Raw genomic sequence first — 26119 nt, 5'->3', positions numbered from 1 at the left:
GTTTTCCGTTCAAGTATGAGCACTGTGTATGTGCCTTCAGATCACCTGGAACTGGGGTTACAGATGGTTGCGAAACAGTGAGTGGGTGGGAATCGAACCTGCGTCCTCTGCAAGCAGTAAGTGCTTATAACCACGGAGCCATCTCTCCAGACCTTTTTTCCTTTCTTCTTCTTTTTCAAATCCTTTCATTAATTTTGATCATGGGTTGTTTTTTTTTTTTTTTTTTCTTCCTGTCAGCGTTGAAGATTGAATGCAGGGCCTTGCATTGGCTAAACAAGCGCCCTATTGCTGATGTAAAACCTCAACCTCATATTCTGATATATTTGGGTTAAGCCGAATTTATAACTAATTTCTTTCACTTGTTCCTTTTAGAAAATTTAAGTTCAAGATACCACCTGTGGGTCCTCCCGTTTCCACCTCACACCCAGCTCTGGCCCAGAGCATTTTCCTTGGGTAAAATGATCTTTTCTCTTCTTGGCTTTCATTTGCTTTGCTAACCAGGCCACCCCCCAGTACCCACCTCCACCTTCAGCAGGTACTTCACAGAGTGCACCCACTTGCTGGTCAAATGACTTGCGTACCTGTCTCAGCTCAGCACCTACCCGGGAGGGTCCTGGGCCTTCCAGGACTTGTAGAGAAAAGTTAGTGCAGGATGCGACAGACAGGAAGAACAGAGAGAGCTAGCTGCAGGAGATAAATGCTGGCTGCAACCGGAGCAGAGTCCCGGGCGTGGCCATCCCGCCTACTTACCTGGCTGCGCAGTTGGTAAATGATGGGCACCAGAAGCAGGAGGCCTCCAAGCCCCAGCAGCACATACTGCGCGTAGTGAAGAACCTGGGGCATCAGCACCAGCTGCGTGTAGAACGTGTTCAGGGTCTTGCCACCCATCATCCCGCTCTGCAGAAGAAAGGACAGGCTGCAAGCCGCGTCTCCAGGCACCCTCCCCTTGTGCCCTGCCCCGCCCCAACTCAGAACAGAGAGCTTCAGGAGCGCTGTTGCTCCATGTCCAAAAAGAACTACATTTCCCAGAAGCCCTTGCTGTTGGCACGCCCACGTAACAAGGAACTGGCTAATGGGAGGTGGATCTGGCCCAAAGCCTCCTGGCACAAGATTCAGCTTTTTCGCTGGTTAAAATCCAGTCTCAGGACCTGAAGAGCTAGAAGAGAGATCAAGAAACCTTCAGGGTGGCCTGGTACCCAATTCCATCTCCACACACCCCCTCAGGGGCTTTTAACAAAACCTGGAGATGGTTGAGTGGTTAAGAGCGCTGGCTGGTCTTCAAGAGAACCCAGGCTTCATTCCCAGCATCCACTTGATGGCTCACAACCATCTGTAATCCCAATTCTAAGAGATCTGATGCTCTCGTCTCGGCTTCTGTGAGTACCAGGCACTCACGTGATATACATACATACATACATACAGGCAAAACATATAAACAGCTACATTTAGGTACCGGAAGTTAACCTAACATTAGCGTCAAAGTGAAGCAAAAGCTTCGGCTAACATGCAGAGTTCCCAGACTCCCTTCTACCTTCACAGACCCACCTGTTCGAACCACAGCAATGGCAGGACTACTGGCTCGATCTTCCCTGTTTGCCTGGAAACAAGGGACACAAAGTGAGTGACCGAGTGACCCTCAGAATGGAAGCTGTGTTAGGGGTTCAGGCTGTCTTGTTGCTCTGTGGGAGAGCTTCTGGTTGTCATGTGCAAGGACTTGGTTCAATCCAAACACTTCACAAGAAAACGAGACAGAAAGATGTAAGCGAGCTTGGGAATTTCAGTACAATTAACTATCCTTAGCCAAGTTTGAGGCTAGCCTGGGCTACATGAAAGCCTGATTCAAAAAATTAATTAAGGCGCCTGGCAAGGTTCAGCTGAGGGGGTGACGGTGACTGCTGCCAAGCCTGAAGACCTGAGTTCCATCCCCAGGACCCATAAGGTGGAACTGACTGGCTCCCTAAAATTGTCCCAACCTCCTCATTGTGGCATGACCTGTACAGATACACACACACACACACACACACACACACACACACACACACACACACACACACACACACACACTGAGAGCTATCTCAATGGTTAAAAGGTCCTGAGTTCAATTCCCAGCAACCACATGGTGGCTCACAGCCATCTCTACTGGCATCTGGTACCCTCTTCTGGCACACAGATAGAGCGCTCATATACATAAAAATACATAAATAAATACATCTTTAAAAATAAATAAATAATAATATCCAGGTGTGGTGGCTCATGCCTCTATCCCAGCCCTTGGAAGACAGAGACAGGCGGCTCTCTGTGAGTTTGAGGTCAACCTGGTCTACAAAGTGAGTTCTAGGACAGCCAAGACTATTTTTTTTTTTTCTTTTTTTCGGAGCTGGGGACCGAACCCAGGGCCTTGCGCTTGCTAGGCAAGTGCTCTACCACTGAGCTAAATCCCCAACCCCAGCCAAGACTATTAACACCGAGAAACACTGTCTCAAAAAACCAAACGGTAATAATAATAACACTAATAACAACAATAATAAAAATAACAGCAACAACAACAACAACAACAATAATAATATAACGAGAGTTTCCTCCCACAGAAGCCTGGGTGGCTGCATCTGCCACTATCCACAAGGGAACCTGATCACATGACACAGGTCCAGGTCCAGCCAGAACTTTTAACACTCCAGGAGTGAGAGGAGAAACTGTCACGGTGCTGGGGATGGTATCGCTTAGGTAAAGGATTTACTGCTCCAGCACATGAACCTGAGGTCAGATCCCTGAACCCAGGCTAGCAGTAGATGTGGCTTTGAGCCTCTGACCCCAGGGCTGAGCCCAGGTAGAAGCTGGGGTTTCCGTGAGAAATCTCACAGCATCCTTTCCTGGCCTCTGTGTGAACCGCCCTCCCCACCAAAAACAAAACAAAACAAAAACAAAATTCAAAAAAACACACAACACCACCAACGACAAAAAGCCACGGGAGCCGGAAGGTATGAGCAGGCCACATCCTGAGCTGAGGCTGAGGAGCTGGGATTGTATGTAGCAGGAACACCACACTAGACTTTGGCTCCCTACTGTGACAAATACCGTGTGACAAATACCACCAGAGGTTGACAGTGGTGAACGCACTGGGGATGGGGAACAAAGATGTGCATCTCTGATGCGTCTCCATCCATCTATAAAGGTTCTGAAGGGTATCTGAGGCAGTGGAACAAATCCATGTTTGGATGCTGACCTCAGGAACTCAAGCCCGTGGCCAGCCCACTCTGGCTTCCGGTTTTAAGAGCCTGGATAAGCCAGATCGAGTGGTGCTGGTTCAGGACCTGGATGGGCTAGAGTGGGAGTTCAAGGGCAGCCTGGGCAATCTAGTGAGACATCAAAAGTGAAGAGGGCTGGGGTGTAATTCAGTGAAAGAGTGTTTTCTAGCACGCACAAGGGTGTGTGTGTGTGTGTGTGTGTGTGTGTGTGTGTGTGTGTGTGTGTGTGTGCGCGCGCGCGCCTAGCTGAGTCTGGTTATTCCTGGTCTTAGTTTTTACCATGAAGCCTGGAGTCCACCTCTCCCTCAGCCATATCCTTCTAAGTGGTTCCCAGCCACTTAGGTGCTGAGGAACGACCAGCCTGTGGATCCTTTAGTTCAAAGATTTATTTATTTCATGTATGCGGGTACACTGTAGCTGTCTTCAGAGACGCCAGAAGAGGGCATCAGATCCATGACAGATGATCATGAGCCACCATGTGGTGGCTGGGATTTGAACTCAGGACCTCTGGAAGAGCAGCCAGTGCTCTAACCACTGAGCCATCTCTCCAGTCCCAAGGCTGGAATCTTACTACCACGCTTCTGCCTGGCAAGCAAGGAATGGGGGCAGAAGGACCCTGGGTCTCACTGTGTACATTATTTATAGCTAAAATTAAAGTAAACCCAGGGGATGGTAGTTGAGAACATTGGCTGCTCTTCCAGAGGACCCAGTTCAATTCTCAGCACCCGTATAGTGGCTCCCAACTCTGTTTAACTCCAGGTCCCTGGGATCCCATGCCCTCTTCTGGCCTCTGAGGCCCTTGCCCTTACATGGTGCACAGACATACAAGCTGGCCAACCCACTCTACTACGGGGAGACAGTTTGGATCGACCAGTATGACTAATGTGAGAAGAGACCTTAGGCATGGAAAATTAAAGGAGTGTCAGGATGCAGCCTGCGTCTCCATCCAGAGCAGGAAAAGAGAGGTGAGGGGATCCTAAAGCTTGGGCCCTGCTTCATCCCATGCCTTGCATCTAACAATGCATGAAGCCTCCTGGCCCCGGAAGCTTTCAGAAGCTTCCGCCCCAACTCCGCTCACCCGACGCCCTTGACGGATTTGATGTAGAGACTCAGCTGCATCTTCACGGAACAGTTCATGGGGATCCCAGTGACCTGGAGCATAAAACAGTGAGGAGAGATGTGAGACTTGGGGGTGGGGGTTGTCCCAGCCTGCTTCAGCCCCGGGTGGGGGGCCCTCATCTACTTAAACCATATTGTGGCACCCACCCTTCTAGAAATTTCCCACCCACCCACTGGGCTCTCCTTCAGGAAATACATGATTCCCAAAGGGATCAGCTATCTCAAGATCCCTTCTCTAGAGCCACTCGCCACCAGAGGGATGACCCCCCCGACCCCAATCTGGGTGTTTGTTTGGGGACAGAATATCATGTAGCCCAGGCTAGACTCCAACTTGCTAAGTAGCCAAGGATGACCTTGAAGTCCAAATCTTCCATCTCCACCCAGTAAAACAAAAACGTTTTTCACAAAATGCCTTCAGGAAGTCACGGGTATCCAGGTAGGACAGAAACCCAGAGGGTCCCCAGGTTAATGGTGATGACACCACCTGGACTGGACACATCTTAATTAGTGACCAGAGGCAGGGAGAAGTTAACCCAGGACAAATTCCTCACACTGATTTCTCTGAGACACTGTGGCTCTCACTGATGTCTCGAAATCTTTAGTGTCTTGACACTGTCAAGGGTATCTCTGGTGAAGGAGACGTCCCGGCTGAGATTTCTTAATTAATTTACTATCTTATATCTTTTTTTATAGGCCCCAATAAAAAAGTAATGATATCATTGAACTCTGGAATTGGGGTAAAGTAAGACATTGATGACTCGAAGTTCTAGGAATAGCCACTGGGAAAGGAACTGAACTGAACTCCTCTGCCTCAGATGGAGCCTGTCCTGGGGGTGGGGAGCCCAAGGGCCAGTGGCAATCTACGGGAACCGGCCCTAGACACTAGCAGGACACAGCGCTTACCGGGTGGATGTCTAGGAACAAGGAATGCTCCTTTGGGTCAGGGTTCAGACCAAGAACAGCTTCTGACAGCACGGGGTCAGCGTTGTAGAAGTGGGGCTGGGAGAGAAACAGGGGCGCACCTGGAGGAGGGAAAAAGAGGAGTCAGAAGATGGGAGCTCCACATTGGCTTGGCTCGGCGCCATGGGTGCAGGGATGCCAACACTGGTGACCAGGCAGGGAGAATCCTTCCTTCATTGTGTAAGGTAGCTGGGCACACACAGGACCCAGGGAGGGCGGATGGAGCCAAGAGGGCTGATTCCAGTGTTGGGGGGCAGGGTGGAGGGAGAGAGAGAGAAACTGCTACCAGGCAAGGGAAAGGCATCCTGGGTAGGAGTGTGACAGAGGTGAGAGCAGAGATGACAGACAGACATGACGCAGAGGTTCAACATCCGGGTCCCAGATCTGGAGGTGCACTAGGGAATCATGGGAGATAAAGGTAGAAAGGAAAATTAAGATCATACGAATTTGGGAGTGGAAGCGGAGTCTGAATGTGAAGCCAGACACATGGACATGCATGCTCCTGCAGGCGTGTAGCACAGGGGTGCACAGGAGTGGGTCTCTGACATCCACAGAACGGACGGGACGGCACAGTTGAGAGATTCTCACCCAGGACCCTGAGGTAAGACCTTACCAACAGCCAACCAAAATGGCTCAACAGAAGCCGGGTGTGTGAGTTCTGAGTCTCCCTGGGGAGACCACAAGAGGCTCCGGGGCAACAGATTCACTGGGAGATTGTGTTCAACTGAACCTGTTGGCTTACACCTTTAATCCCAGCACCCAGGAGGCAGAGGCAGGCAGATCTATGAGTTTGATGTCAGCCTGGTCTACAGAGTGAGTTCCAGGACAGCGAAGACTACACAGAGAAACCCTGTGTCAAAAAACAGCAAACAGGGCTGGAGAGGTGGCTCAGCGGTTAAGAGCACTGACTGCTCTTCCAGAGGTCCTGAGTTCGAATCCCAGCAAGCACATGGTGGCTCACAACCATCTGTAATGGGATCCGATGCCCTCTTCTGGTGAGAGTCTCTGAACACAGTGAGAGTGTACTCATATATATAAAATAAGTAAGTAAGTAAATCTTAAAGGAAAAGAAGAAAAAAAAGTTCCATTTTTAAGCCTTTCTATTCCACGAACTCTAAGATTTAAAATGGAAAACCTTGAGGGTTGGAGAGGCGGTTCGGTAGTGAGGAGGGTCCCTGCTCTTGCACAGGACACGGGTTCAGTTCCCAGCACCTACGTCAGAAGGCTCGGGACCACCTGTAACTCCAGCTGCTTAGGATCTGACACCTCTGGTCTCCTCAAGGCCCGGCGCTTGTGTGCACAAGGCAAACACGGAGAATACACATCACACAATTAAAACTAAAATAAACCTTCAGAAATCCAAAGCCAGACGGGAGAGCGCAGCCCTTTAAACGGGAGGCAGAGGCAGGGGGATCTCTGAGTTCCATTCTAGTCTGGTCTCCAAGAAAACCACTGCTTGAAGCTCCCAACCGCTACTTCTTGCTCCCGGTCCCTGAACCGGATGCCGTGGGCATCTTCAAGTGCAGGTGTGGGACGCAAGAGTGCTGCACCTGTGCCAGGCTTGGCAGATACATGGTCTAAGCAGGAAGTGCATGTGGGCAGAGACGCAGCAGAGAACCAGGTGAATCCCAGAACCTTCGAGACTCCAGAGGGAGACCTGGTTCTGTCAGAAAGACAGGAGAAGGATCCTCAGGGAGGCCTTCAAGCCCTCAGGAAAACACAACCTCAAGGATAAAACAGAACAGAAAAGAGATGTCCGATCAGTCCCTGAGGCCTAACGCCACCACCACGGACCCTCTAAAGTCACACAGAGGTATATTGCCTTCCGTTTGGAAAACCCTACCCATCCTCTCATCCAAAACTGTGAAAGGAGATACCAGCAGACACCAGAAGCCCATTCCTCTCAGAGGGATGCCATGGATCCTGGGGAAATGAAGCCACCACCTAACCAGACCTGGAGGTACAGATTCCAACGGACTGTCACTGCTGCCAGCACAGACCTGCTGCAGATGGTACCACCCCTGTGGCTTTCTAACAACAGGTGTGTTTCGTCTTTTCTTTTTATTTCCAAACACCCTCAGAGAGACGCACCCGGGCAATAAGTATAATTAATTTATAGCTTTATGGCCCATGTATCCAGACTTAACTGCTCAGGATTACCCGGGTTGCGATTAAGGGGCACTAAAGGAAAGATCCAAGGTGCTCCCAAGACAAGGACATGAGACACAGCGAGTCCTGAGTCCAAGAAATTCTCGTGACCCAGAAAGGGAAACCTATGCGCGCTCTTTGTCTTCAGATAAAACGCCACAGAGATCCGGACTCAGGTGCACGGCCACCACGGCATGTGCGAGAATGTTCTAGAAGCACGCCTGTAATGGTGAAATGCCAAACTCCATGATCCAGGAAGGAGTGAGGCGAGCAGAGTTGTCCCCATCGTGGGCTGTCACACAACCATTTAGGCTGTCACCTGCTATCCCGTGGATAGACCATATATGTAAACACGATACCAGGAGGCACCAGGGAAACAGGGAGAAAGAACCCGAGTGACTCCGTCGGCATAAAGAGTAAAGCCAGGCAGGGAGCCGAGAGACCAAAAGTCAGACCAGTGAACAGGAGAGGCCGGAAGGGGAGATGCTGGGTGTGGCGAGATCTGCCTCTTCGTGGGGTTGTTGGCCACACGGCTGTGTTCCCTATCCATTGAATCCCTCGTCCCTCTTCCCCTTTCTCATTCTCATCCCATTTAAAAGGGCAAGCTTTAGAGGTGGGGAAAACAGTTCAATCGGTTAAGAGCCTCCTGTGTAAGTGTGAGGACCCGAGTTCGGATCCCCAGCAGTGTCACATCTGTAACCTCAGCGGTGCCACATCTGTAACCTCAGCGGTGTCACATCTGTAACCTCAGCAGTGCCACATCTGTAACCTCAGCAGTGGAAGGCAGAGACAGGTGGCTCCCTAGAGCTTGCAAGGTCCAGGATTAGTGATTGAGAAATCTGTCTCAAAAAATAAATAGAAGACACCCACCTCTAGCCTCCATCCATGCACGTGACTGCGTGTGCACATGCACACATACATACGCACACACGCACACATGCACGCACACACACACTGTCTCCCGAAAAACAGAACAAGCTACAGACACAACCACACTTAGATTCTCTTACTCAGCTGAAATTCTGTCCCCGACAGCAGAGTTCTGTGGGATGTGGGCCTGTTGCTGCCCCTGTGGGGTGTGTGACCCAGCCTGGCCAATCAGCACAGCCTAACTCCAGCCTCAATGACTGGCCCATAGCTCGACCAATTGAACCAAGCCCTGGGATTTTTGCTGGTACGAGGAGTAGCAGCTCAGCCATAGAGGGGAAGGCAGAGCTGGGGTTGTGAGTAAAACTTCCTGCCTTCAGGCAAGCCCTAGAGCCCATGTCTGTGGAGGGCTCTACCTTAGAAGCTTGACTCCCACTGATCAACAAGTTCCCAGTTAGGCCAGGCACCCGCCACCTGCTACAGATGTCTGAGGGTTCTGCATAGCGGGTGACCTGGTAGGCTCCAGGGAAATCCCAGACTTCAGTTGTCATCTCTTGGCTTCTCCTCTCCCGCCAACCCCCCAAACGTGGCAGTATCCCAAGAGCCTACTTCTCTGGCTCCAAGATAATGTTTCAGCCGAACAGGCTCTGAAAAATCAGACCCAGTCAAAGAGAGGTCACGTCCCACCAACCACCTAGCCTCAGGCCTTCTAGTTTCTAGATCAGGCATCCCCCTGTCTCTGCATAATTCAATACTCAGTGAACAACTACTGTAACGTCATGTGTGTGTACTTAAGGGGTGGGGTAGGGGAGGGAGCATGGCCACAGGGGTTTGTAGTCCAAGGAAGGGGAAGGTTAAATAAAGTTGTCAGCCGTAAGCGGGCAATAGGAAGGCACAGAGAGAGTGTACCAGGGGATGGCTGGAGGGCCAGAGGGGACAGAAGATCGGGGAGCACCTCTGCAAGGATTTGATCAGGATCAGAGGAAGTTTTTAATTTCGGCCTGATTTACATCTGGTGTAATGTGAGCTGGCAAGAAAGCAAGGGGACCACAGTGGCAGGCACCGGAAGAAGGTGGGTGGGAGGGAGAAAGGCTGCGTGGGAGGACTTAGAGCTGCCTGGGCCTGACCACCAGGTGAGGGGCGAGGGGTGGGGCACGGAGCTGACACCCAAGTATACGAATTGAGCAACAGCAGCAGGGTATGGCAGAGTCTGGCACAGAATTAGAACTCAGGGCAGACGCCAGGGGACACAGCCAGGACCAAGATTCACACCCAACTCGGCTGAAGAGGAGCGTTTTACACAACAGGAGAGTGGTCAGTCTGAATGAGGGGCAGCATTCTGCCAAGCCCTTGCTCCCCAGTCAGGTGACCGGCTCGAGGGGCTGTTTCCACCCACACCCTCATGGGCAAAGAAGTTACAGCCACCAGGATACAGACCAGCTGTCTTTCAGACGCTAGTCTGACAGTGGCCTCCACGATGTCAGTCTCTGGGGTCCTGAAAACTATCGGCTGGGCAGACGAGTGTTTGTGGGGATCTGGGTGTCAGGGTACATGTCTACCATCCCGGGACTTCAGAAGGCAGAGGCAGGAAGGATGCGCAAGTTAGAAGCTAACTTGGGCCGTTACCCAGTCTCAAACTAGGTTGAAAGGAAGGGACCGGGGTTGGGGATTTAGCTCAGTGGTAGAGCGCTTGCCTAGCAAGCACAAGGCCCTGGGTTCGGTCCCCAGCTCTGGAAAAAAGAAAAGGAAAAAAAAAAAGAAAGAAAGAAAGAAAGAAAGGGACCACGAGCCAAGGAATTGGTGCCTCTGGAAGCAGGAAGGGAATGAGGGCAGACTCCTCTCCATGGCCAAGAAGCAGTGTCCACTGTTGGAATCTTAACCTCAGGGCAGGACCCTTCGGACTTCGGCTGATGCGTGCTGGTGGGACACTTATCAGGGTGGCGTTATCTTTTCCACTTAGCTCCCTATCTGTAGCACTGAGATCATCAGGGGTGCAGAGACCAGAGATTAATGCAAGCTGGCAGCAGATAAAAATCTTGGTATCACTCTCTCACCTCAGCCTGGAGGCGGGGAACACTTAGCGGACGGACGGACGGACACTCACCAAACCTGCAGGTGCTGACATTCTGAATGCCGGACTCGCGGCACGGGCAGAAGCCTTCATTGGGTGGGTAGACGGACCCGTTGGCAAACAAAGTATCGGGGGCCGTGAAGCGATAAGTGGGGATGCCTTCGAACACCCTTGATTCCTGGTAGGTGAGCTTCATAGATCTGCAGAAGGGAGGCGGGGTGAGTTCTCCGAGTAGAGGCTGGGGTACCCCTCCACGGGAAACCACGGGAACCGCCATGACACTAGTCACCTGCTGCTCCCCACTCACTAATCCATCCTCACAACTCATAACAGCACAGTAGCAAAATCACACTTGGGAAGAAGCAATAAAAAGTTTCACAGTTGGGGGTCACCACAACATGAGGAACTGTAGTAAAAGGTCCCAGCATTAGGAAGGTTGAGAACTGCCTTGGCCCTGGGTTAGACAAGCCCCTCTTCCAGTACTCTATAAACCAGGTATGGTGATTGATGAAACCCCAGCAATGGAGTGGAGGCAGGAGGATGAGGAGGATCAAGGTCATTGTTGGCTACCCAGCAAGTTCAAGGCCAGCCTCGAAGACATGAGACCCTGACTCACTGCCAACTGGGTAAAGGTTCTACTTGTTCCCCAAACAATAAAGCCAGCAAGTCCACGGCACCCAGCTGCCATAGGTGTGGTCAGCCACCTGAGGTAATTTGAAGTCTACAGAGCTCCCACCCACTTACAACGAAATGCCTCTCTCTCTTGACAGGGGCTTGGGAACTGCAGACTGTAGAGTTATTTATTTCATGTATTTGAGAACATCAGATCCCATCACAGACAGTTGTGAGCCCCCGTGTGGTTGCTGGGATTTGAACTCAGGACCTCTGCAAGAGCAGTCAGTGCTCTTAACCACTGAGCCATCCCTCCAGCTCCAGAGGGTTGTAGAAACCAAGGCTTTTGGGCAATGGTCTCCTGTGTACGCTGAGGGGAGAGCGACCACCATGGCCCAGCTGTCAACCGGCAGTGAGATGCCATTCACAGCTTCCCTCACGACTTCCTGTCTCACTGTACCTGCCAAGGGCCTCGTAGGTACTCTTCAGTCACGTCCCTTCCTGCCCCCGAACCTGATCCCACCTTTCCCTCAGCCCAGAGTGTGCACATCATCAGACTTCTGCTGTCTGGTCCTCCTTGTCTACCCTGACTCCTCTCCATCCATTCGCCCCACTGTCTGGCCTCAAACACTCTTCGGATGGGAAACAAGGCTCGGGTGAGCCACGTGGTCCACGGCCAGCACCACACACATCTGTCTGCCCAATCCCCAAAACAAAGAGACTCCAGGGCACTGGGTGTGGTGGCTCATGGCTTTAATCCTAAGCCTCTGCAGGCTGAGGCAGGAGGATTTTTTTTTTTGGGAGGGGGCCAGGCTACATAGTGAGACCTCATCTCAAAACAACAAAACAAAACAGGAAGGAATCCTATAGTCTCTCTATGTAACTCTGCTTAGCCTGGAACTGGCTATGTAGACCAGGCTGGCCTCAGACTCACAAGGATTCACTCACGTCTGTCTTGAGTGCTAGGATTAAAGGCATGCACTGCCACACCTGGCTGACACCCAGATTTCTAAGCCCCAACACTAAGCGAAAGCTCTTCTCAGAAAATATTTCCACACAGTGTGGTGGTAAGTTTTAAACGTCAATTTGACATAGCCAGAATCTCCTGGGAAGAGACTCTCACTGTGTGGAATTGTCTGGATTCCCTTAACTGACATGGGAAGATCCAGCCCACTGTGGGTGGCACCATTCCCTAGGTTTGGGTCATGGATTATTTAGGAATGGAGACAGCCATCTGAGTTGCAGGCGTGCATTCAGTTTGACTCTCTGCTCTCGTAAGTGCCTTGACTAACTGCCTGGAGTCCTGCTTTGATCCCCAACCCCAGCCACAAGGATGGACCATAATCTGAAATTATAAGCACCGTTTCTTTTCTATTTTATGCAGCAGCGTCTGCTCAGAGGCGCTTCTTAGGTCGAAGTTAAATTCCCTGATTTTGACCATTGTGACTGTGTCAGAAGAGGCCTTTGCTTTTGGAGAACACTCCCTGAAGGACTGAAGGAACAGGGCACCTGGCCTGCACCCTGCTCTCACAGGATTCTGCCGGGCTGGATGACTTTCCAGCTCTAGGGATTCTCCACTTTTCCAGAGCTGGGTTTTGGGGCATACACAGCTACGTGGGTTCTGGGGCTGAACACAGGTCCTCTTGCTTGACTGGTGTGCACTTTACTGACTGAGCCATCATCTCCCCAGCCCCGAGCCATCTCAGTCGCCTGTGCCACCGACAGAGGCCACTGGTTTGGCAGGGCTGAAGAGGTTTTCTCTAAGTCTGAAATCCTGATTAGGGACTGGGGCTTGACTCAGTATCAGACCATTTAAACTTAGTGGTTGTGAAGCCCTGGGTTTGATTATCAGCGCGTGCGTGCACACACACACACACATACACACACACACACACACACACCCGAATAAGCAATTAAATAACTGAATGAATGAATGAATGAATGAATGGGCTGGAGAGGTGGTTCAGTGTTCGATTCCCAGCATCCACTTGGGCAGCTCACAGCCAGCTGTTACACAGCTCCGGGTAATCTGACACCCTCTGCTGGCCCTCCTCAGGAATCTGCACTCACGTGCACACAGTCACACAGAAACACAAAATTAAAAACCAGTAATAAAATAAAAAAAAAAAAAAAAAGAAAGAAAAGAAAAGAAAAAAAGAATCAAAAGTTATGCTTTTGAAAGTCCCCGATGGGACACAGTCACCAAATCACGCAGACTTTGCCCACCCCATCATGGCTGTGTTGACACCTGGCACGAAGCATGACTGTCTGTGTTAGCTAGAGAGGCAGAGGGCTCAAAGATCAGCCTGGCGAGTCCCCAGGCCAAGGTCATCACCAGTGTGGCCAGATTGGAACACCACTTGGGAATGGGTCTCTGAAGACCCACCATGTCTTCCCAGGCCACAGTTGGGACCCTGGGATGGTAGAGCCCAAGCTACAAGACCTTGAGTGACCCTTTTCTACCATCACCCATCATCACTGCCACCGTGACTGAGTCCCCCAGTGACCTCCTAAGTCACCTCTCTTACGTATTCTGTCACAGTGACAAGAAAAACCGCTGAGCCATAGTACACAGAGGGCCAGACCTTTGAGTACACTCCCCAGGAGCTACCTGAGTGGACCCTGAACTATCTCAGAAGCAGATTTCCCTGTTCGGAGGCAGGGGATCCCTATACGAGGGTTACCTGCAGGCTTCTGGGCTGAAGAATTCCAGTGAGGATTCGGGTGTCATGAATGGTGCCCACATCTGCCCGGCAGTACCATTGATCATGTTGCACTGTTCCGAATGCCAATAATTGATCTGAAGGACAGGATAAGACATAACCTTGAGGGACAGCCACAGCTTGCACCCAATATGTGCCCTGGTGCAGACACTGTCATACCCAAACCTGTGAGCAGGCTGTGTAGATGGAGCATCCAGCCCAGCTTCCTGCTCCCCACAGTGGGGCCAGAACGTACGGTATTGCTGGGGACTCAGTTAAGCCATCTGTACAATGGGTCCACTGCCCACATTGTCCTGTTTCCTGCCCCATTAGAAGTCAACATACACACACCCACGAATGAGGAAAGCTGGGAGATGCCAGGAGAGCTATTAAGCTGATAGCAGGAAGGGCTGAAGACCAGGAAACTGGGATCCATCAGAGTACCTGCCTCTAGCCAGGGAGACCGGGACTCAAAACCAATTCTCGGGCCAGCTATGGTAGCACATGCCCTAAATTCCAGCGCTTGGGAGGCAAAGATAGGTGGACCCCTTGTGATGAGTTTGAAGCTAACTTGGTCTCTACAGTGAGTTCCAGTGAGACCCTGCCTCAAACACAAAACTAAACGATGCACTTCCCACTGTCCTTTGCTGTAAGAGATCTTTCAATCAGGCTTCTCATATTCGAAAGGAGCTGATGAGGCGCTGGAGAGATGGCTCAGTGGTTAAGAGCACCGGCTGTTCTTCCAGAGGACCCAGGTTCAATGCCCAGCACCCACACGGCAGCTAGCAACTGTCTGTGATTCCAGTTCCAGAGGCTCCAAGGCCCTCACACAGAAATGTGTGCAAAACACCAATGTCTACAGAATAAGGGCTGGATTAATATCAACAGCACCCACTAAGAATGGCTGTGGGCGGGGTTGGGGATTTAGCTCAGTGGTAGAGCGCTTGCCTAGGAAGCGCAAGGCCCTGGGTTCGGTCCCCAGCTCCGAAAAAAAAAGAACCAAAAAAAAAAAAAAAAAAAAAAAAAAGAAAAAAAAAGAATGGCTATGGGCTGGGTGTGGTCACACACAGCTATGAACTAAGCACTTGCAAGGGAACTGAGACAGAAGGATTGAAAGTTTGAAGCTAGCCTGGGATACACACTGAGACCTTATTTCAGAAAAAAAGAAACTGAGAAGAAAAAGAGTAGAGACAGTGAGATCAGCAGGGAAAACTTGCCCCAGTGAGGGGCTGGGGTGTGGCTCGGCGGTAGAGCCCCTGCCTAGAATCCCCCAGCGAGGGGCAGAAGTGTAGCTCAGCGGTGGTGCCCTTGTTAAGGATTCACAAGGCCTGAGCTCCATCTTCAGTACCTGGGCCTCTAGGCAACACAACAGAACAAAACCACATTACACATAAAGACGCCCCAAGGAGAAAAGCCAGCTGCAAAACAGCACATGACAGGATTTTTGTGTATTCGAAAAAGGAAGGAAAACACGTTCCTCTGGGCACACAGAGGCGTGGTGGTGGGTAAGTGGCCAGGAAACTGGGTTCTATAAGCATCGTTGGGGGTTTCCGGGTGGGCCCAGGCACGATGCTGGGCCTTATTGTCTTATCTTTATGGGACTGTCTTCCTGTCTGCCTTATAAATAAAAACTCAGGAACAGAAGAGTAAAGAGTTCCCGACAGAAACACCGAGGGGACAGTTCTGAGACCCGTGAAGTCCTTGGGTGACCCGGACACACTCTCCAGAGCACTGGCCGCCATCTGCCAAGGCTTGTCCCAGTTTAGTCCCTGCTGCAGTCGATGGCGACCGTCTCCCCTCCTGCTCACCTCGCTGAGACCGTTCCACTTATCCACCAGATGGATCTTGCTGAAATTCTGGACACCTGTGAAGACGGTGAAGACGCCAGAACTCGAGTCGTTCATCTGCAGACAGGCAAGGGACAGCACTTTTAGCCCTGGGCATAGATGGGGACATAGGCCCATGCCTACCTGTTCTTCTGCTATGTCCCCCTCACTGCTGCATAAATAATAGGGACAGAAGCCAGGGTTTTACACATGTGGGCAAGTGCTTGTCCACTGAGCCACACCGCCAACCTTCCCCTTCTCTCTTTTCTTTTAAAAAGAGATTTATTTATTTATTTTATGTGAGTACACTGTTGTTCTCATCAGACAACATCAGAAGAGGGCGCCAGATCCCCTCACAGATGGTTTGGGCTACCATGTGGTTGCTGGGATTTGAACTCAGGACCTCTAGGAAGAGCAGTCAGTGCTCTAACCACTGAGCCATCTCTGCAGCTCCGCCTCCCCCCGCCCCCAGCCATCTTTTTTACTTCACATTGTCCAGGCTGGTTTTGAACTTGCCATCCTCCTGCCTCATACTCCCATGTACACAGATGACAAGCCTACTGAATCAGGCCCAACAGCTAATTTAAAAAAAAAGGGCATTTAAGTGGGGGCTTAGTGGCAAATACCCTTAAAACCCAGCACTTAGAAGAGAGAGAGGCAGGCAGATGTCTCTGAGTTCGAGACCACCAGGGCTGCACAGAGAGACCCTGTCTCAATAAAAAAAATAAATAAAACAAAAACAAAAAGAAAGAAAGAATTTAATACAAACTCCCCAGGGGAAGGATCTAGAAGTTCAGCAGAAGGGCCAGTGAGGGTAGAATGGGTCAGAGGTCACAGAACCAAGAGCTCTGTCAATCACAGAACGGCTGAGGAGCAAGGCTCAGTGGAGTGTGCTCTCTCCCATCTCCTTGACTCTTCACACAAGTGCCCCACCCAGGAGCCCCACACCTCCTCTGTGAGGAAGAGAGACGGAGGGCCTCTGAATGTAAACGCATTCAGACTGGGCATTCAACCTGCCCACCTCGTTACGTGTTCATCCATGGGGTCCTCATCCTGCCACTGGGAGACACAGTGCCTTACCCAATCTACTCTCCACAAGATTGTACGTATTTTTATTTTCTGTGTCTGAGCCTTTCGCCTGCGTGTATGTCTGTGCACCACCTGCATGCAATGCCTGAGTGGGCCAGAGGCCGCCAGATCCCTTGGAACTGGAATTACAGATGGCTGTGAGCCGCCGTGGGGGTGCTGGGAATAGAATCTGGGTCCCCCGCACTCTAAATCTCACGTGACCTCAGCATGACAGGTCCTGGAGGGTATGGGTAGTGAACCCTACTGGCCCTTACTGCAAGCAGACCCCGTCAGTAGGCCCCACAGAGAACGGTGAGCTAAAGCAGGGAGCTGGGGTCAGGGGTCAGAGACCAAAGCTTAGCTCAGGTTACTAAAGGTCAACCCTGAGAATAAGTGGGCACCTCTGAGCCGCTCTGATTGGGGGCATTTGAGATACGTGCTTCTAGGATCCAGTCCTCCCCTACCCCAAGCGCGAGCTCCAGTTTTCTAAGCTGAACTCCGATCTTGTCCCCGACTTGAACTGGAACAAGCTTCACTTGAATGTAATCCAATTCTGCTTTTGAGTTAGAGTCCTTGGGTGCCACCCCAACTCTCTGTGTGGATGGAAGACACTCACCCCAACGAACAGGCCAAATTTGCCTTTGATGGGGAACATGTCTGGGAAATATTTGCTGAGGAAATTCACGAAGGGATCTTCGTAGCCCCACAGGATCTCACCAACCGTGCGGTTCATAAAGGCCCGCTGGCCCATGGTGACCAACCCCAAGGTCATTAGCAGCTTCAGGCTTGTGGGCTTGTCCTCCATCATCACTGCCCCTCCCTGGAAAGCCAAGGATGTGGGGTTAGGGCGACAGACACGGTGAGACACCATCCCCCACTTCCAGGCAGGGAGCTTGGGCCCTTAGTGTGGACCCTTCTCTAGTCCTTGTTGCCAGGGCAACACGTACTCTTGAGAACACCTAAGGGGATCAGATTGAGCTCCACAAGGACTCAGAGGCAGACACTAAGCTCAGGACTGACAGCCAGAAGCCCTCTGCAGCCACTGTCTCTGTAGAGCCACAGCCGAGGCCTGAAAGGTGCCGGTGAGCCACCAGGAGATGCTCTGCAAAGCCGGGGCACTGGGAAGGAAGTTCCGGTGGTGCCGTCCCTCATTTGAGGCTGGAGCCAAGGTTAAGAGAAGGCCTAACCCAGAAGAGGGGTGAGCAAAGATGTGGATACCCTGTTTACAGCTAGGATGTGAGCTCTACTCGATCAGTAACATGAGCCTAGAAGCACAGCCTATTGAGAGAGACTCCCCAACTCCCAATCGCCTCTTCCGCCACACTTTTATAGTAAGGTCTCAACGGGTGGTTCAGGCTGACTTGAAACTCAGCATTCTCCTGCCTCAGTCTCTTCACAGGGACTCCACCTCACTTCTCATGTCTCCTCCCAACCTCAACACTGGGAGCCAGGAACATCTACTCCCCCACAACCCCCCAGGGTCTAATTGCCCCTGTTGAGTGCAGGTTGAGTTAATAGTTCTCATGTTTGCTTTTCCTCCCCATGGAGCACCTGGGCCCTTGGTTTATCCCAAAGGCCGGTCAACCAAAAGCCACCTTCTGTCTCCAAGGCAGCGCATGGCTGGTGTTTCCAGGTTCTTTCCACGGAGCGCCATCTGATGCCTGCCCACCGACACTTACGGGTCTCCTTCAACACACGGCTTTTATTATATTGACTGAGGGGCGCCACGGCACATGTTTAGAGGTCAAAGGACAACGTGAGGCGATCACGTGGGTCCTGGAGATTAAACTCAGATCATTTGACTTGGTGACAGGCACCTTTTACCTACTGAGCCGTCCTGCTGGCCAGCGTTGTTGTTTTAATATTAAAGATGGGATTAATATGCCAGGCGTGGTGGCTCAAGCCCAGCGCTTGAGGCAGAGGCTGGCAGATCTCTGGGAGTTCAAGGCCGGCCTGGTCTAACTATTGAGTGGCAGGACAGCTACAGCTGGACATGAGACCTCGTCTCAAAGTAATAAGGATGACAATAATATAATAAATTAATAAAAACAAAACTTCTCCCTCCAGCCCCATTGGGCTCTGGGATGCCTCTGAGCTGGTCAGCATCCGCCTGTATCAGCTGCAGGAGAGTAGCGTTTGCAACGATTTCCTACTGTTGAGGGTGGGGGTAGGGGGATGAAAAGAATCTTCCAAAAAGCATGAAAATCACAAAAAGTTAGTGTCACTGGGAATGGCCATGCTTACACTGGTGACATCCTGCCATGGCTGCCCCCCTACTACCACCGTGCACCCTGTCCTTAAACTTCCAGTGAGAATCCCGGTGTCTGACCACAGGGTCCGATCCGATCCTGGCTTGGTAACGCTGGCCCAATTGGTATCTGGGATTTTTGTCCTTGGGAAGGGTCCTCCTGGCCCCTGTGTAAATTCCGTCCCTGCCTGACTTTTGCTTCCTCCCGGGGACAGCTGGGTTGTGGATCCCAGCATGCACCACGGCACGGACTCAGCCACCCAACACAGTGTGCTCAGTAAATGTCTGCTCTTTCTGACTCCCATCTGCCCACTGGCTTCCAGAGGTGCTGACCTTCATGCTTCCCCAGAGACCACAGTGGATGTCCCTGAGTCTCAGGTGGGAGGTAAGGCCATGAGAAGGATGGGATGGTCACTATGGAAACAGAGGGCTGAGGTAGCCCTTGCTCACTGATCCCTGAAGGCTAAGTGGAGAGGAAGCAGGGTTGGCATGGGGTTGACACAGGGTCACCGTCTCACCAGGACCAGGATGTTAGGCAGTACAATGTAGTCACTCTCTGAGCCCTGGGACCTGTCTGGCTGGAAACGAAGGCTTCGGTTCTCCATGTAGGACACCGTGTCATTGTCATTGAAGGTGATGTTAACCTTTTGTCTGAACTCCCTGTAAAAAGACATTGAATCAGCTGGCTCTGTGAGGCCACACGGATGTTCGTGCCATCTCCCAGGATGGGAGCCAGGGATGGTGGCACATAGATACCCAACAGCACTCAGGCCAACCAAATCAAGATCGCCTCTTCTTGTTTCTATCCTCACTGTCTGCCCATGGCGAGACACTGCCGCCGCCACCCAGCTCTTCTCCGTTCTCCCTCGTGAGCCACAAGGCTCTCTGAGCCTCTCTGGAAAACAACTCCAAACTCCCACATCTCTCTTCCACTTGACAACCATCACCGAGCAGATATCCACACAGGCAACGTTTACTGAGAGTTTATTGCACACCAGACAGAGCTAAGAGGTTCCAACTAACCATCTCATCTGATCCTTGAACCCACCCACCTCTATCTTACAGATGGGGAAACAGGCACACGGAAGTAAAACTCTCTGTCCAAGGTGAATGGCCAGGCAGTCACTCTTGAATACAGTTTTTAGCCACGAGGGCACAGGATTGGGATGTGCCCCGAGTGCGTCTCTCTACCTATGGGGCCTCAGTTTATGTATCTGTAGAATGGAATAATAATACTCCCACCTCGGCAGGCGGTTCTACCCACAAGAATCTGAGGAAAGAGATGCCGGTGGGCAAGTTCCAGACCCTGCATCTCTCAGCCCCAGAGGGACTTGTACCATAAGCTGGCTCCCCTACTGTTCCCCAGTGCTCCTGCCTCAAAGCCCTTTGCACTGCTCACCCTACTGTCCCAGGTTCACATGTCTCCTTCCCATGCCTGAAGTCACAAGTCTCCTCTTCCTCTTCCTCCTCTTCCTCCTCCTCTTCTTCTTCTTACTCCTCTTCCTCCTCCTCCTCAGGCAGGCCCACAGAGGCCATGTCAAGCCCTCTCCATTCTCTCTGTCCCCTCCCTGTTTGTGGCTCATTTCTTAGGTGCCGTGTAACCAGCTTCCCTTCTGTACCTTTGTTTGACTTTTCTGACTCAAGAGCAGCCATTTTGCCCATTTTGTGCACTCGTGGGTCCTCTGTGCCCCACCCCCATGATGACATCAAATACACATGCACATTAGCCCTCACCCCACGACCTATGCACTCGCCCCAGACACACATCTCCTCTCCTCAGACTGTCAGCTACTATGGCCTCCTACTTCTGTGCCTGGCCCACGTCTGGAGCAACCAATCTCCAAGGCTCAGTGCAGCAGATCCCCACTCACACACGGCCCCGCCCCCCACGGTCCCACCCCACCCTGGCTGGCCTCACCTGTAGACATAGGGTCCGCGCTCCCGGACTACTGGCTTCTGGCCATTTAGGACCTCGCTGGGGTTGACCACCTCGAAGAAGTAGACGGACAAGTAGAAGGGGACAGGGATCTCCTTCCACATCCCAAAGGACAGGCTGCTGGGGTCTATGCGGACATTCTGTGGGGAGACACAGGAAGGAGTATGAGGAGAGCCATCAACACTTTATGGCGCTCCAACAGCTGCCTGAGACTGGTTCCCACAGGCTCAGATATTTGCATGCTTAGTCTCCAGTTGGTGAACTGCTTACAAGGAATAGGAAGTGTGTTGATGTCGGAGGAGGTGTGGCCTTGTTGGAGGTGTGGCCTTGTTGAGGAGGTGTGGCTTTGGAGGAGGTGTGGCTTTGGAGGAGGTGTGTCACTAGGGGCAGGGTTTGAGGTTTCAAAAGCCCACTCCAAGCCTAGGGTCTCTCTCTCCGTCTCTGTCTCTGTCTGTCTGTCTTTCTCTCTCTCTCTGCCTGTGGATCAGGAATGTAACGTCTCATCTACTACTTCAACACCACGTCCAGCTTACTTGCTGCCATGCTCCCTGCCATGCGGATTACGGACTAATGAGCCCCCGAGAGTGTAAACGAGCCCCCCAGATAAATGCTTTATATCAGTTGTCTTCGTCGCGGTCTCTCTTCACAGCAAAACAGAAACTGACTAAAACAGTGCTTCAAGGACTGGAACCCTGCACAGGTGGCTGTCACTCCATTCTTTCAGTCAATCACTCATCCAGAAAGCCGTTCGCTCATTCATTCATTCATTCATTCATTCACTGATCGTTCCACTTTTACTCCCTCATCCCCTTGTTCTTTTATTCATTCATTAACTCCTTCATCCAGTCACTCATTCATTCATCAAGCATGTTGTGAGCAGCTACTTTGGACAGCAGTGGGAAGTAGACAGGCTGTCTGTCTCCAGCCTTGTGGAGCTTTGAGCAAATCAGGGAGACAGGGACTCTATGTCTGGAGGGGAAGCCGGTGCTGTGTGACGAACTGAGAGAGCAGGGAGAGGGAAGAGGACTGAATTCTTGAGAGTCGCCAGCTGTGAGGGACAGAAAAACAGCAAGCAGGGCCAGGGGCGTGGCCTAGTGTTTGCGGAGCATGCAGGCAGCCCTGGGTCCAGTCATGCGAGGCTGTCTGTCCTACTAGCACTTGGGACACTGAAACAGGAAGATAGTAACTTTGAGGTCAGCCTGGGATACACAGTAAATGAGACTGTCTCAAAACAGAAATACGGATTTTCTCCAAGGTTAGAAGAAAGAGGTGGACCATTCCGTGACCTTGGACTTTTGCAATGCCACAGAGCTAAGAGTCACCACCCCCAGCTCATCAGAGACGGCAATGTTCAAAAGCCAAGTCTCGGGCAGCTTACGTCACCTCTGACTGTCTTTGAACTAGACCTTCCAGGACAAGGACAACCACCCCACTGTCCCCACACAGCAAGAAACAACAGGCAGAGGCTCCAGTAGAGGTGGCAAGCCAGAACTGGCAGGTCAAATCCAGCCCCATGTCAGTGTGGACTCCAAGGCAAACAGACACTGGGTCTCACTCTCTCAGGTCTAGCTTGCCTCGCTGGGCCTGTGTTTGTGTTTGAGTACTACCAGACCCCTGGCCCTAAAGCCATGACTGGGTCTAACCTGTCCTTCATGGGACTCAGTGAAAGAAAATCCTCTGCTGAGTCCATTTAAGGGATACCCTGATGCACCTTCCTACTCCTGTGGCCATTGGTCACCCACAACCTGAGCATCTGGTGCAAACGAGAGGCATTTCAAGACCCTGGGAGCAGCAGGCAGAATGTCCCTGGCTTCCCCACGACAGGCCTTGCCTTCTGTACTACACTTCCCCTTCTTGGCCAACACCATATCCCTGTGAGACATTGACTATCACGGGCGCTTTACCCCGGTGACATATGAGGTCTGGCCATGGACCAAGTACCGTGTCCATCTCATGGGCCACTGAACTCTCTAAACGAGAGTTGGCAAAGAATCCGACATTGGCAAGGAGCAATGTGACTGGTTCAGGCATCGCTGTCACCCGGTGATCACCAACAACGCAGGCTATTACTACTGTTCTCAGTTGCCTGGGAACTCGTTTGGGAAGAGCCTATTGCGGAGGGTACCACGCACTTTGATCACGGGACTTGGAGGGAAAAAAGACTGGTGTGCAGCATTCACACTGCAGGAGGGTGCTGTGCAGACGGCTGGAGCAGGGGGAAAAAAAAGCCGTCGACAGGTTTCACCCAGCTGTGACCCCTGCAAGCTGCCCTGCAGCTTATTAGCCTGGTAAGAATATGCCCGCACCAGTGGCATGAACGCTGTGGAGACAACCAATCCCTTCCTGACTGGATTTAAGGCTTTCTCTATAAATCTGGCCAAGAATCAATGGCTCAGAGCTCACAGGCTCTGGAGATGCTGTTCTCCCCGCTCCCCCAGTCCTATTATTTTGCTACATGTGCATACTGTAAACCTGCCCCCTACCTATGCGCCCATGGGCCACAGTGATCGGATTGAGTGGGTAATTAAGGGGAAAAAGGAAGGAAGAAAGCACTGGATGTGGTGGCACACGCCTTTACTCCCAACACTTGGATGGCAGAGGCAGAAGGATCTACGTGAGTCTGAGACCAGCCAGAGCTACACAGAGAGACCCTGCTTCAAAGCCGGGGTGGGGTGGTGGTGGGGTAGGAGGGTGGGGAGAACAAAAACAAAATTAAAAAATTGGATATAAAGTTAGCAGTGGCCTGTAGGGAAAAGTAGCAAGCCTGTGTATCATTGAAATACATTGTATGAATGTTGGGGTTCTCAAAGACTAAATAAACAATATTGTGTTTAAAATAAAAGAAAATGTGAACAAGTGCTAGAGATGTAGCTCAGTGGAAGAGAGCTTGCCTGGCATGTGCAAGGTCCTAGGTTCTATTTATTTTGTCCTTTTTTTCCCTCCGGAGCTGAGGACCGAACACAGGGCCTTGTGCTTGCTAGGCAAGTGCTCCACCACTGAGCTAAATCCCAGCCCCAAGGTCCTAGGTTCAATCCCTATCACCACAACAAAAGAAACACACTGTGAAAAACTTAAAAAAAAAAAAAAAAAAAAAAAAGGACCAAGAGTTCTGGGTACCCGGGTGCACGCTAGCCAGTCACCTTAGCGCTCAGGCAGCTGAGGCAGAGGGTTGACTGACTGAGGCCAGTCTTGCTATTGGCTCACAATAGCCAGAGAACAAAACAGGCTTTGCCAGGAAAAGGTCCCAGGAGGGCGTTCCAGCAAGGGCTGGACGGCTGCGAGAGCGTGCCAGGCTCCATGTCCACCCTTGACAGGAGTGTTTATAAACCGAGGCCCTAGGAAACATCTGGAGGGCCTCTGGCAACTGGAGACAAGTCCCACGGGTGCTCATGACTCCGTGTGTGTGACCTGATGGATTAAATCAGGTCCATCCCCAGCCCTGAACAAAGTGGGCACAGTGGCCCACACCTCCAGAAGCACAGGCAGGAGGATCAGGAATCCCAGGTCTTCCTCGGTTGCATAGTGAGTTCAGGGCTAGCCTGGGCTACGTAAGACCATCTCAAATAGAAAAAGGGGAGGACTCAGTGTACTTCTCGGGGGAGAGGAGACAGAAAGAAGCTAATGCACACAGGGTGTGAGTCCTACTGTGGCAAATTCCGGAACAGACAAGGTCGGCATGTCTCAATAAAGGATTTTATTCTTTTAATCATCACACTTACTTATTTGTGAGTATGGTGTGGTGGAGGTCAGAGGACAATCTGCAGTTCTTCCCTCATTCCACCATGTGGACCCCAGGGAATCGAACTCAGGACATCAGGCTTGGCGGCAGGCGCCTTCACCCACTGAGCCATCTCGCTGGCCCCTACATTGTATACCCAAACTGAAACTCACCCATCATTTTTAAAAGGTCAACTGTAAAGCCAAGTAGGATATAATTTCCCAGAACACTGTGCAAAAAAAATAGGAAGTCCACGCTAAAGAAGGGAGGGCACGGATAAGGTACACAGCCTGGGCAGCCAGAGGGTAGTTATGTGCACTTCTGAAGTAGATCATATCTGTACAGTGCCCTGTGGCTCTGTGGAGCCTTTATCTGGCACCCTGAGTACCAGCTTCCAAATGCTGCCTACCACCCAGGGCAACCTCCTCAGTACAAAATGACTTCCATCCCAACTACAGTGTTTCTGACTTGATATCCTACTCGCTAGGGTGTCTGCGGGTTTCTTTGTATGGGATGAAGTCTCATGTAGCCCAGGCTGGCCGTGAACCCTCTGTGTAGCTGAAGATGACCCTGAACTTCTGGTCTTTCTGCCTCTGCCTATTCAATGTCTGGATTACAGGGATTCTGGGATATCATTATACCTGGCTCTTACAGTGTTTTAGCTTTTATTTATTTATTTGTTTTTAATTTGTGGGGGGGGGGGTGCGTGGAGCTGGGGAGCTGGCTCAGTGGTTAAGAGCACTTGTGGCTATTTCAGAAGACTGAATTCAGTTCCTAGCACCCACATCATGTAGTTCTCAAAGCTGTAACTCCAGCTTCCAGGAAATCCAACATCTGGCGCGCGCGCACACACACACACACGCACACACGCACACACACGCCATGTTTTAAACGCCAGTTGCCCACACACCCCAGGAATGTCACAACCCGTATCAGAAAGATAACATCCGGTTGGGGATTTGGCTCAGTGGTAGAGCACTTGCCTAGCAAGCCCAAGGCCCTGGGTTCGGTCTCCAGCTCTGGAAAAAAGAAAAGGAGAAAAAAAAAAAAGAAAGAAAGATAACATCCCAGTCTGAAAACTCTGCCCCAGAGGGATTCCCAAGGTTCGAGAGGCCAGCGGAGCTATGGAGAGTGCCCGCAGGCTCTCATCAGGAACAGGTTGACTGCCTCTCACTCTCAGGAGAGCTGGAAGGGAAGGCTCCCCAAAGATCCTGCTTGGCTCTTTTGGGCACAGGGGACTAGCCAGAATCTCACTCAAAAACCGTGGGGGGATGGGCGGTTGGGGTGTTCTGAGAGGCAGGATGAGGTGCCTCGAGTACAGCAGCCAGTGTGGGGGAACAGAATGCCTGTGGGGTTCCCCTACCTGAAGCTCAGGGTCCACCACCTTCCAGATTTCGGCTGGCAAAATCAAGGTGTTTATTCCCAAGCCTAAGGACCAGAGTTGAGTCCCTGGGACCCACACGACAGAAAGACAGAAGACGCCAACAAATTGTCCTGTGTCTTCTGCGTGCGCCCCAGCGTATGTATCGCCACCCCCCACCAAGTGGTTTGTTTCTTTTATTATAAATTTTACCATGCTAACTAACACTGACCTATGAG

At 51.4% G+C, this 26119-nt stretch overlaps 1 protein-coding gene across 1 annotated transcript in view; it reads right to left on the bottom strand.

The window, feature by feature from the left end:
* Scarb1 (scavenger receptor class B member 1) overlaps positions 1-26119 on the bottom strand; it is a 64698-nt gene that overhangs the window by 5483 nt on the left and 33096 nt on the right. Inside the window, exons 2-11 of the mRNA XM_032886494.1 lie at positions 20785-20942; positions 19385-19526; positions 17235-17438; positions 15533-15628; positions 13707-13822; positions 10444-10610; positions 5268-5386; positions 4324-4397; positions 1546-1597; positions 751-897 (exon numbers count right to left, since the gene is read on the bottom strand). Of these exons, the coding sequence (XP_032742385.1) occupies positions 751-897; positions 1546-1597; positions 4324-4397; positions 5268-5386; positions 10444-10610; positions 13707-13822; positions 15533-15628; positions 17235-17438; positions 19385-19526; positions 20785-20942 (1275 nt within the window). The remainder of the gene's footprint in view (positions 1-750; positions 898-1545; positions 1598-4323; positions 4398-5267; positions 5387-10443; positions 10611-13706; positions 13823-15532; positions 15629-17234; positions 17439-19384; positions 19527-20784; positions 20943-26119) is intronic.

Source organism: Rattus rattus, chromosome 16 (assembly GCF_011064425.1).
Source record: "Rattus rattus isolate New Zealand chromosome 16, Rrattus_CSIRO_v1, whole genome shotgun sequence".
Taxonomy (NCBI): domain Eukaryota; kingdom Metazoa; phylum Chordata; class Mammalia; order Rodentia; family Muridae; genus Rattus; species Rattus rattus.
This window is presented reverse-complemented; position numbering and strand designations above follow the sequence as displayed.